The sequence below is a fragment of the Hyaena hyaena genome, unplaced genomic scaffold (assembly GCF_003009895.1).
Source record: "Hyaena hyaena isolate Hyena2069 unplaced genomic scaffold, ASM300989v1 scaffold_449, whole genome shotgun sequence".
Classification (NCBI taxonomy): Eukaryota; Metazoa; Chordata; class Mammalia; order Carnivora; family Hyaenidae; genus Hyaena; species Hyaena hyaena.
The window spans coordinates 1376855-1390001 of record NW_024081076.1 but is presented as its reverse complement, the minus strand read 5'-3'; the positions used below and the strand labels follow the sequence as shown (position 1 = coordinate 1390001).

Genomic DNA, 13147 nt, shown 5'->3' with positions numbered 1-13147 from the left:
ATGAATTTTTGGGGAAAAAGGCAATCTCTAATAAGAAAATTATCATTTTCAAAATTCCAGTTTCTTCTTTGCCTCCTTCTTCTGTTCTATTCATCTCCAAAAAGCCTACCCTGAAAATACTATTCACATTTTTCTTTCCATTCTTTCTGCCACCATTTTAATTAATACTCCTATCCCAGCATCCAGAATAGCCTCTTACTTACTTGTATTTGCATTTAGTCTCTTCCTGCTCCAATCAATAATTCTATATCTAAACCTCTCCCAAATTTATTGCCTTGCATTTCAATTTTATCATGCTATTGATCAACACCTTCAGTGGCTGTTTAACACCTTCAGGTCAGAATGGATGTTTTTTGACTTTATTTTCAGGGCCCTCCAAAATTGCCCGTGGTGTCCTTTATTACATTATTCCCTACTTAAACTCTCTACATGATCTCCAGCTAACCTGGCCCATTCACTGTTTAAGCATCTCTTGAGTTCTTCCTCTTTTACCATGCTGACCCTAGTATCCTCCTAAAATGCTCTCATACATCCAAATCCCATTCATTTCTCAAAACGCTGGTGAATTTCCCTTTGAAACCTTTCCAGATAAATCCAGTGCACATGGATCCACCTGTTCCTAAATTCATCCGTGCCTAGAAGAGTGTCCAGCTCATTGTTGCTGCTCAGCACATTATTGTCAGAGGAACTGCTGAACCTGTAATTGAAATCACATCCTATCTTCTGGCAACCTTTGTCTTTTTAAACTTTATTTGTGATATTAATTCTTGGATCCCTTCCCAACTGGAACTTTAAGGTCTGAGATCATAATTTCTATTCAACTCCTTAGACACAGGAGGTAATACCTTTTGTCTAAGAGATTCCTCCACATGCTTTAAGTACCAATAGAATTATTGATAAACTTGTGCCCTCTGATTTCTTATATGGCTCAGAATTTAACAAAAACTGCATGTAAAACAACAAATCCCACAGACCTGATCAGAGAGATCACTTGAGATTCAAAAGTATATCCCTCCTTTCCCTTCAGTTAATGTTTTACCATCATTGATATGCTGTGAAAGCAAATTATCGAGTGTAGCCACTTCTTGTTGGAATCCTAGCTGCATTCTTTTTTAACTTTCCTGATCCTTGTGATATAATAACCCAATAGTTATCATGTGTCAACAACATAAGGACACCAAACCAGGCACTTTGGATAGAAGCTAGTATAATACAGGGCCCATACATGTCAGGGGGGCCAAAGGTAACATACACAAAAGACATACTACTGACCAATGGTGTATTTTCTCAATGTTAAGTGAGTATCATTTAATAAATGCCATGGAAATTCAAAGGAAATGTGAATCAATGAAGACTGAGGCATTATGGGACGATATCTCAGACTCTCTTCAAGAAGACTCCAACAGGGGCACCTGGGTGGCTTAGTCGGTTAAGCGTCCGACTTTCACTTAGGTCATGATCTCGCGGTTCGTGGGTTCGGGCCCCGGGCCGGGCTCTGAGCTGACTGCCAGCTCAGAGCCTGGAGCCTGTTTCATTCTGTTACTCCCTCTCTCTCTGACCCTCCCCTGCTCACGCTGTCTCTCTCTCTCTCCCTTAAAAATAAATAAAACATTAAAAAAAAAAAAAAGAAGACTCCAACAGTTATGAAGTCCCTATACATGTCAGGCTGTTCTAGATGGTCCCTACCTTCTATAACTTTGGGAATCTGTAACTTAACTTTAATAGCTTTATGTATATTTTAAGTGAGAGATGATATTAACAATTTGCTCTTTAATCTTTTGGATGCTGATTTAATCTAATCAGAAAGAAGTCTTCTAACCACTGATGCCAAAGCAGACACATCCAGTACCTCCCTTCTATATGATCCTGCCCTGTCCTCTTATCAGTACCTGAGAACAACGCACTCATTTCTTGATATATGTCGGGGTCAGCAAAATATGGCCCATAGGACAAATCTAGCCCTCATTCTTCTTCTGTAAATAAAGTTTTACTAGAACAAGGCCATGTGCTCATTCATCCTACATTGCCTAAGACTGCTTTTGCGCTAGAACAATAGAGTGGAGTCCCTGTGACAGAAACCATAGGGCCACAAAGCCTAAAATATTTATATTGGCCTTTTACTATCTGACTCCTGCCCTCTCTGTTTGTTGTCTGTCTCCTCACAATGAGAATATGAAGGCAGACAGTTTTGTTCACTGTTCTAACCATGAGACTAGTATCTGGGACATCGTAGGTGCTTAATATCTGCTGCTGACCACTCACAGACTTAACAGGAGAGGATAAGTTGCATTAACAGGTACCCCTGAAAGCTCGGAACTTGGCCACACATCTGGAATCACTGCTTTCTGGGTATATATGTAATGAACTCATGTAAAGAAAATTATAAATGGCCAAAGAATACTCTGGGGAGGCTTTTTGGCCCAAGGAACAGTTTTCATTGAAAATGCCTTGGTTTTACCGTGGAGCTTATTGGGAGCAGAGCACTGTATTTTTTATAGCCCTGCTATGCTAAATGAAATATGTACTAAATCACCCGGCAGATCTGGACCTGAGAAACTGGGTAACATGTGGAAAAGAAGAGCTTAGGGTAACAAATTTCGAAAAACTTGTTGATAGGAGCACCAACCTGTGCCTTTTTATTCATTTATTTGACTCCTGTCAATTGATATTACCCAGAGGTTAAAAAAAGAAAAAAAAAAAAAAAAGAAAACGCCACAGTTGTAAAATATAAAAACATCATTTCCCATCATTCTCTTTTAGTTTCTACGAGCAACTTTCAGTTTTACGCTATGTAAAATTCTCACCAAAGAAACTCATTATTAACCAGTGGAAATTCTGACCTACTGAAACCCAGCCAATTCCTCTATGCCAGGCAGATGTGTGAGAACAAGCCAAACTCAACGTGCTGCTTTTTATATATTGTGTTTAGGGGGCGAACAGGGTTTCAATTCTGAATAAACTACACACCAAGATAGAGGGCCTCACCCAGTAGATCATAATATGGGTTCTATTTCAGATTTTTATCAGACAGGGCTCCAGGCTGGGCTGCCACAGTCATGACCCACCTACTCCCCAGGCCAACATAGTAGGATGGTTTTTCCCCAGTGGTATACCTCTCCTACTCATTCTCTGCACTACACCCTGAGTGAGTTAAAATGAAATCTATTCATAACTCTCCCCTTCTAAAAATGCTTCGAATCTCTGTACTGCCTTTGGGAAAAGCCGAAACTCTTACAGCACAGGAGCATCTTCAGGAAGTGACTCCCTGTACCCACCTACATCATACCTCCCCTTGCCTAACACCTCTCTTCACCCTCTCCACCCCTTGAGCCTTCTGGTCTGACGCCTGCACTTCTAGGAGTTTTGACAATGCTTCATTCTCTCTTTCTCCTTTCTGTCCCTTTCTCTTTCTCCTTTTCTCTTCCCTCTGGTGCTTCTGAGCCTTTGTGCACATTGTTTCCTTCCTGATTTTGCTTGAAACCCTCTTCCTTCTACTGTTGGCTGGCTAACCACAGCTTATTTCCTGAGTCTCATCTCAGACTTCTCTTTCCCCTGATAGCCTTTGATTCCTGAGATCCAGATTAACAGAAAAACCCTAGGACAGGTAACATGCTTTTGGGAACTCCAACCCCCAAACTAGCCCTGAGAAATGTATCACATGAAAGATTAATGAAAAGTGGATCTCTAACTTAATTTTGATGTCTCCTCCAACATGGTCTAAATTATTATTTTTTAATGTTTATTTATTTTCAAGGCGGGGTGGGCACAAACGGAGGGAGACACAGAATCCAAAGCAGGCTCTGGGCTCTGAGCTGTCAGCACAGAGCCCTACATGGGGCTCAAACTCACAAACCATGAGATCATGACCTGAGCCAAACTAGGATGTTCAACAAACCCAGGTGCCCCTGATCTAAATTCTTGAAGTCAATGTACAAGCTCTGCCTTAAGCACTTTCCCAAAACAAGTTAACTATGGCTCTCTTAGATAAATTTTCAAATACTTTGCTATCAAACAAACAAAACTCCAGAAATTGTTCTCCTAAAATATCGTAAAAGTGTTCTGCTCAAAATGGCACACTAACTATATTTTAATCAAAGACACAACTCTTGTTTTGAAATGCTTCACTTTAAAGAAATCAGAGAGAGAATGTGGATGAAGATAAGCCACTTGCAGTAGCTCCATCACTTGGTAATGGAAGAAAGCACTGGGTTATTCTGGAGAGATATTTGTTACACAGTCAACAGGTTTGAAGATCACTGAATATGAAATTGCACATAGGGGTGCCTGGGTGGCTCCGTGGGTTAAGCCTCCAACTCTTGGTTTCAACTCAGGTCTTGATCTTCTTATGGTTTTTGAGTTTGAGCTCCGCATCGGTCTCTGCACTGACAGTACAAAGCCTGCTTGGGATTCTCTCTCTTTCTCGCTCTCTGCCCCTCCTCTCTCTCTCTCTCTCCCTCTCTCAAAAATAAATTTAAAAAATTGCACATAAATGGAATTTTGATGTATTTAACTAGGAATGTCCAGCAGCAAACACTGGGTGGGGCATTTTAAGTGCCTTAATACCTCCTGCACTCGCCTTTGGTTATGTAGGTTATAGTAAGTATAAACTGCTATAATCTAAATGGTTAAAATGGTGTGTGCCATCGTTTTTATAACCTGCTGTGGCAAGTGACATTTTGAGGATACAAAGAATTGATCCAATGGGTGTCAACAACAACAGGCAGAAAAAGTAATCTTGCTTCAGAGAGAACATCAGTTCATACTAAACAAATCCCAAGGCCTGTGGCCAATTCTAGGCCTATACAGATCTCACAAAATCTGAAGGTGGTTTAAACTTGAGAGACTATGACTGTGGTGTGGCCTTGGACACGAAGAGTGAGAAGGGGTAGAGCATAAGTCCCACCTGTGGAAAGGTGTATGAAACGAGGCAGGGAAGACTGAAAACTGGGCACAGACTTGAGTAATGAGATAGCTTGACAGCCTCTCCCGCAGAAGTCAGAAAGGCCTGAGCTTCCTGCAGGGAACAGTGTGAGAGCAAAGTGGAACTACAAGAGGCAGATTGCGGCCTCCAGGAGGAGGAAGAATTAGGGGGCTGGCCTCTGCAGGCCCGCATAGGTCAGCCCTTGGGTCCAAGCTGTGACAAAGCTTCCTGAATCACATCTGCCACTGTCTAGGAAGCTCTTAGCACTCTCCCAGAACCTCCTGAGTTCAAGAGTAAAAGGAGAAATAACCCCTGAAAGGACCATACCTACCAAACGATAAAGCTTAGCTCCAAGAACTCTTTCTCTAGGCAATACGGGGTCTCCAAGCCATGCCCCCAGAAAGCAAGCCTAGATGTTGATTTTGGCACACTTCAGTCCAGTTACGACAATGCCAGCGTTGCCGTTCTATGTCCATAGAGTGAAGTATACACGCTTAGAAAGAAAGAACAAAAACCAGGATAGGGATGCCACCTTAAAAAACTTGGTGATGTATACTCCCTGCCTCTAATCTTCTCTGGGGAAAGACAAGAAGGCAGAGAAAAAGGGAGAAGAGAACTCTGCACAGGTTTTGGCCTCCCCAAAGGGAAATGTGCACTTCCTCCACCCCCACTCCCTGCAAAGAACTGGCACAATAGCTTCGTTACAAAGCTCCCCTCTAAAATCCACAATGCCCACCAAGATTACACTAACATCAAAGATTTTCTATAGAAGCTCACCCTTAAAATATGAAGACTAGTGATAAGGGTCATTAGGTAGCCACATGCCTGACATTCTAGTGCAGTATACAGCCCTTTTTAAAGCTCTTTGAAGTTCGTGTGATGGCAATAGGCATCATGGATTTCTAAACTTTAAAAACAAATGATTTTCAGGGAAGCATGGAGAGGTGTGACAATTTGAGTAGTGAAAAGAAGAGAGTCACTCATATACTTTAAACAAGGAAGCCCTGTTGGGCAACCCCTTCTTTAACCAAGTGACACCTGAATAGTGACAAAGCAAACTGTACACCCAGATAGCAAGACTGGGTCAGTCAGCTCTGGTGACAGATGGAGGTCAATGCTGTCACAGCCAGATTAGACCAACTGATTAAGATTTCACCTTCATTTAATAGTAACTTGCTTCACAAGACTCCGTGCAAGGTCTTTCAACAGGTCCAAGCAAAGTTACGCGCAGAGTTTTTGTCATCCAACTCGGTCATGAACTCTGATGTTCTATGACATTCTCTGGTTCATTGTGGTGATTTTAGAAGTGACTGTAAGAGGACTCATCTCTCTCTCTTGCTTGTCAACTATTCATATGGATAACCAATTACATTATATTTCATTGTCAGAATTATTAGCAGCATATGACCCGTTATTTACACTGCTAAGCACAATCCTTATAACAAAACAGCTTTCTGGTAGCTCTTTGCACACAGTATACATTCATGTGTTTGGTAAATGAATAGCAGAACAGATTATGGATATAGAAATACATTTAACCATACTTTAGACATCTAAACAAATTCTCACAATTAGCTTCAAGATATAGTCATCCTGTTTAAAGGAGAATTTATGCAATGGGGCTTTTCTAACAACCATCTTGTAGTTAAGTGGCATAGATAAAACTTACTCGAGTAAGCCATTTTATTTTCCAAATCATATCTGTTGATATTTAAAAACTAAAAATGATCCGATATTTCTACTTACACTGGCAACCTCAAGACTTCAAATTCAGGTCCTATTCCATTCCTACTTCTTTAACTTCTATTGTACTAAAGCGGTAAATCACGTGTGTTGATTAGAGCACTGCTGATATATTGAGAGGTTGGTTGTGGTGCCTGAGGCAGAAATTTGGCAGGGGTCCATGAGATCCCATGTGTTAAACCACAAGGGCGATTTGTGCAATCAGATTCATATGGAGATATTCTGAAATCATGGCATGTTTCATTTTTATTCCATAAGGCTATTGTTTTAAATATTTTAAAGCGAAGGGATTAAGCTGATATTGCATATAGAAGCCAAATGTAGGGGCGTGTGGGTGGCTCAGTTGGTTAAGCGTCTGACTTCAGCTCAGGTCATGATCTCACAGTTCATGGGTTTGAGCCCCACGTCAGGCTCTGTGCTGGTGGCTAGCTCAGAGCCTGGAGCCTGTTTCAGATTCTGTGTCTCCCTCTCTTTCTGACCCTCCCCTGCTCATGCTGTCTCTCTCTCTCTTAGAAATAAATAAAAAACATTTAAAAAATTCTTAAAAGAAGCCAAATGTAGGTTTATACTTCCAAATAATCCTAATTATACGCCCAGTGAAGGAACACACAAGGGACATGGGAATTGTGCTAAGAAAAGACAGAAATCACTAGGTTACTGCCTGCCACCCACACACAGGAAGCCCCACCTTGCTATTTTTACAAGGCATTATGGGAAAACCAAAGAAGAAACAGCATTTTAATACCTCATTGAAACCTTTAAAAGAGGTACAATATTCATGTGTAGGGGGGCCCAACTTCCCTCATTTGACTGGAGGCCAAGGTTCCACAGTGAAAGCAAAGTGGAGAGGTTTTCCCCTTAATTATCTAAGTAATTACCTTAAATGTCTGCTTTGCTTTGGCTGTGGAGACATGGTCACAACCATGAAGACCCTACTGAAACAAGAAGATAGGAAGTTCATAAAATGTTCTTCGTCTCCGTTGCAGAAAGGTACACGAACGTCACCTGAAAATGCAAACTGCGATCTCTTGCGATAAGGTTAGAGAAAGCCTTTTTTGTCAAGTTGCGGTAAGAACTGTTCCCATATTCCCGTGTATCCTATAGTGATAACTGTATCTCCCAGCCATCCTGAGAGATAACTGAGGCAAACACAGACTGAGAAGTGGTAACAGTGTTGGCCGTTGACATTTTAAAACACAAATGTTGGAACTATCTATTTTCTGGGGTCCTTTGGTCTTCTGCTCCTTGCTCAGACCTCTTATCATAACCATGGGAGATATATATATATATATATGGGATATATGGGATATAAACATGGGATATATATATATATATATATATATATATATATATATAGAAGACAGTAATTTTGCCAGGGAAAGAGACATCAGTCTATGTCTCAATTCCGCAAGCAAAACAAACCACATTCGAGAGAATGTCTAATGAAATCCTAAAGAAAATTGTTAAGGAAACAAAGTGCTTATTTTCTGTATGACATTTCTTATTTTAGGGGAAAATCCTGCCATCTTGTTCTAACTTCACTGATGCCTATTCTGCTCATTCATTTTGGCCCTTTGCTCTTTACTCAAGGCCCTGCCATTATATTCACCCTCAGAAAGTAGTGGGGTGACACTCTACCATTTTCTCCTGTTGTAATTTAAAATGTATGTAGAATTCTAATCTCACAATTGCCACATACTCACAAGGAGACACCTAGCTTATCAGAAAAGGGATTTATTGCAAGTTCTTTAATGAGAATTGAAGGACATGTCTCAGATTCTCCGCCTAAGTATCAGAGTTCCAAAGGAAAGTCATTCTTGGGAAACATTTCTTTCTCTACCATGATTAGATACTATTGTGGCTGTAAGGTTTTTTTATCTTGTTTTTTGTTTTTGTTTTAGTCAAAGAGGAAACTCTCATGCTTAGAATATTCCATCCATTTCTTTCCTTGAGCTGATATATATCAAAGTGTTATCCATTAGATCTATGAATGGTGGACATGAAGGAAGATCCTATTCAATCTTTGTTGCCAAGATGTCAGTTGAAATCCGGGTTTCTTTGGAGTTCTTTCAGTGCTGGATGGAAATTTCCTTTTTGTTGTAAGATATTGAATAAATACAGGAGATAGATAAGATTTTCAAGGTTGATTATAAGAGACATTCCTCTCTTTGCTTCTGAAAACACCTCCAATTCTTTGTCACATTGGCTACAGATAGTTAGGGAAATAGAGGAGGTAGAAAGGTATTTTGTAGACATCATCATGGGAGAGGAATTTGGTGACATATATGTTGTGGTCTAATGTGCCTTTTTGTGCAAGGTGAAAGCCCACCTTAGCCTTTATGCTATCCGATGGGCAGGGAATGAGACATTAACAATACTCAATACACAACAACACTGTGCCATATGAGCTCCCACACATGTTCTATCAACCCAGGACTTCAAAACATAATGATTATTTAAAAAAAAAATCCCAGACTGGATAAGATTATCATGACTAACCCAGTGGTAGATGATGACAAATGAATATGTTACTATTTGGGAGTTGCTGTTTGAGAATGTGACATGTGAAGATCTTATGCCTAATGCCAAAGTTAGAAGAGAGATTTGAAATCAGTCTCTTTACTTGCCTTCAAATGAGGCTTCAGACAATTTACTTATCTCTGCCCCACACATTCTGTGAGGCTGGATTTCAAGAAAAAGATAACAAATGGAATGTTCAGAGTAAAAGAGACTGCTCAGCTGGGGAAACGAATGAATCAAATATTGGATGGGTTGGTTTAGAAACAAAAGGATGAAAAAGTCCTTTACGTGATGATAGCTCAAGATATTATAGTTTTCTCCCATGGAGTTTACAGTCCCTTCAAATTTGTCTGTAACACATAGTAGATTAGAAAAACTCTGGGGTGAAAACAAGCGATTTCTTTATAATAACCAAGAATGTTAGAACAAAGTGTGAGTGTAGTGAAGAGAGTATGTACAGGAAATGACAATTGTAAAAGAAAGCTACAACTAGAAGACTAATGTAATGTAATGATTTTTTTTTTTCCTGGTGCTCTTTTAGGGAAACAGGGAAATAAATATCACTAAATAACTCACTGGGATTTGGATTTTTTGTGTGTGTGTGGTAACATCAGGATTTTTATTATAAAACAAATTGAGTATATATCCTAAGGCCAACATTAAATGAAATTCTTGGGACTTGTTCCTTCCAAAATCTACACAAAGATTTCCTCAAGATCTTAGTATGCTTCTAACAAGATGGCAGGAATAGGCAGAATGTACTCTAAGACAACACACAACCCAGCTTCAAATGAAAACGTTAATACTAATAAAATGTGAACACACCATTCTAGTGAACTAAAATTTGATGTGAATCAGTAAGGCTCTTGCAATGAAAGGCTTGGTGGTTAGGTGATGGTGGCACGTGCTGGGTCCAGGACCGAGAGTCCATGTTTTTACTGAGGAACTGAAATTCAAAATGCCAAGTATTAGAGGGAAATGCAAGGCAAAGTCTAAAATGACCAAATCATGCAGACACTTAACTGACTTTATGAAAAAGATAACACTAAATAAACAAGTCTTAAATTACTAGAGTCGATGCTGTAATGATAAAACTTCCACCATTTTGATACATCCATACAAACACAGGATGGCCACATTTGCAAAGTGTGTTTCTTCATGAATCTTGCTATAATCTGTTTATGCAACTTGAGCCTGGGGGATAGTTATGTACTATTTATTTATTTATTATTAGGTAGGCTCCATGCCCAACGTGGGGCTTGAACTCACAACCATGAGATTTAAAACTTGCATGCTCTACTGACCAAGCCAGCCAGGCTCCCCAAATAATGTACAGTTTACAATGACAGATATTTCACTCGTTTGTTCTTTGGCTTCTAGAAGACTCATCAATAATTCAAGAACATGACACATTGTGCATAATTGTTTCTTTCCCTTTTGCAAAATAAATCACTGATATTTTAATCACTAAAAGTCATTCACATTTATATCAGCATAGGACACATAAACCAAGAAATGTTCTTGTTGAGATAATGACAAATGGAAGGAAGATAAAAATCTTATAAACGTTACAATCTCATTACTATGAAATGTCTACTTTGCAAGAAAGGCCAATGATCCTTAATCAAAAACACAGTGAACAACTAAGTGTTTTAATTTGTGTTAAGGTAAAAAAAAAAAAAACTTCAAAGGGATATTTTATTGTGTGAAACTTAAAATATATGAAATTTAATATATAACAAACTATAATATGACTTAACCCTAGATCAACCACTTGCTAGCTGGATTACCTTGAGAAAGTTGTTAAATCTCTATTATCCACAGTTTTCTCATAAGTAAGATTGTAAATTAACACCCATACTGATTTTTCTCACTGAGTAGTAATGAAAATAAAAGGATATAGTGTATAAGTGAATGTATTTTACAAATCAGATAAAGCTAAGATATATTCTACCCCATGAAGTACCAGCGGAAAAACAGCTAAGAAAAAAAATGTTATTTAAAAATTACTTGACATCCATTTTTAGAGAACTTGCTTTCAAAAGCATCGATTGCTATGCCAAAAACGTTCAGGTTGCATTTTGTCCTACGTCTAATTTAGACCCTGTCACAAAAGCATAAAAAAGTATAAAAGACAATGTCACCTTCCTACTCCACCATAGCATGTATATAACATCCTTTCATATATAATTAGATTAAAGGGATTTAATCTTAACTGCATGAAAGAAAATTGGAAATAGGTAATTGCAGTAACTGTAATTATCGTAACTTGAAAATATTACTTTCCAGAATAAACTTTTACTTCTGGAAGACTTTTCAAATCTGGTCAATATATTGAAAAGAAAATCAATGAATATATTGAACAGTGTGAAACCTGTTCTGGCTGGTTTTTCTGATTTTTTTTTTTTTTTTTTTTTACAGGGGGTTGGGGTGTTATTGTTTTATAAGATTCTTTGTTTCCTGGGTACTCTTCTTGTCTGACACTCCAACAGGGATTCGCCATTCAATTCCCTTCGTCAACAAAGACCTAAGCAAATTATGAGCTACACTTTAAGTACAGGTCACTTCTAATGGTGCTGAAAGGCTGAGCAGCAAAACTCACAAGGTGACTTGCCAAAAGACTAGATGGTCTGAAATAGAATCAATAATGTACAGTTAAAACCATATCCCTGAAATCGGATATGTTGACTTCAAAGAAAGGTTGACTCTTAAAGCTTTGTGACTTTTGGCAAGTAGTGAACTCACTAATGTTTGGTCTTCTTATTCTTAAAGCAGAGATAATAATAGTGCCTATCGCAAACAGTTGTGAGGGCTAAATAAAAGAATCCAAGGAAAGTTCTTAGAAAAACATCTGACACACAAAACATTCAGCAAGTGTTAAATAGCATATGTAAAGAAATATAGACAAAATAGATTTCTTTTTTTTAACAAAATCCTTGACTAGAAATATTAGGCACAGATTAATCAACTTGAGAACTTTTTAACAATCGAAATGCCAAATCAGTGAACTAATTTTACTCTAATATTATGCCTTTTCATTACATATACATATACATACATGTATGTGTATATACACACATGCACACACACATATTACTATATAAGACATGGACATACACCACACGCACATGCAAATTTATCTTAATGGCAGGAAGGCTGTAGCAATGAAGAAATTAAAAACACAGATTGTAGGACCTGTGCTTTTCTCCAATGAAGCCATTTAATTTTCCAATGCTTCTGTAAGTTTAAATAATTTTGATTTGTGGCTATTGAGAAAAATTGTCCACTTATTTAGATGTAGTGCAATGGCAAAAGAAAATGATTGAAAGTGAAAGAGTCACACATATTGTACAATATGCTATATCCTGCTAATCCAGTTGGAGATGAATAAAAATGCTTCTCAGGTCAGCTGAAAATAGATATAATTCTTAAAATCTTCTCAGTGTTAAACGGGCAAGAGTGACAAATTCTAGGGAAAAGAGATCTTTGGTTTTGAGTTCTCATTTATTCATTGTTCCTCACAGTTGATATGCCTGTTAACAATTCAATGGAAGAGGAAATGAATTCTCCAATAAGAACATAAAGAACTGTCCCAATGTATTAGCTAATCTTTCCATTCCTTTAAGAGATTCAAACTGAATTTTTCCCTTGTTTTCAAAAGTAGTGCCAAATATAGTATTGGGTGCAATCTTGGACAAAGTCAACTTTCAACTTCTCCATGTTTAAAGGTTATCAGACTCAAAAGATAAATCTCAGAAAAATAGCACTCTATCAGCTAAAATTTTACAGCCATGGTTAATCACTATTTATTTTGCATTCATCCAAGATCTATGCCTTTCTCAGAAAAAAAAAAAAAAAAAGAGGTGAAGAGGACATATTAACATTTGCAAAGTCCTTTGAGAGATGTGTTACCAAAGTGTAAATTATATCCATGTTATTAGCCCAGCCTCATTGAACATGAAT

General features: G+C 38.2%; 1 protein-coding gene across 2 annotated transcripts in view; it reads right to left on the bottom strand.

Moving 5' to 3' along the window:
• GAS2 (growth arrest specific 2) overlaps positions 1-13147 on the bottom strand; it is a 128380-nt gene that overhangs the window by 33944 nt on the left and 81289 nt on the right. The window contains exon 7 of one of the 2 annotated variants that reach the window (XM_039253282.1): positions 7543-7596. The exons of the other annotated variant lie outside the window; for it this stretch is intronic. Coding sequence (XP_039109213.1) covers positions 7543-7596 — 54 coding nt within the window. The remainder of the gene's footprint in view (positions 1-7542; positions 7597-13147) is intronic. 2 annotated transcript variants of the gene reach the window in all.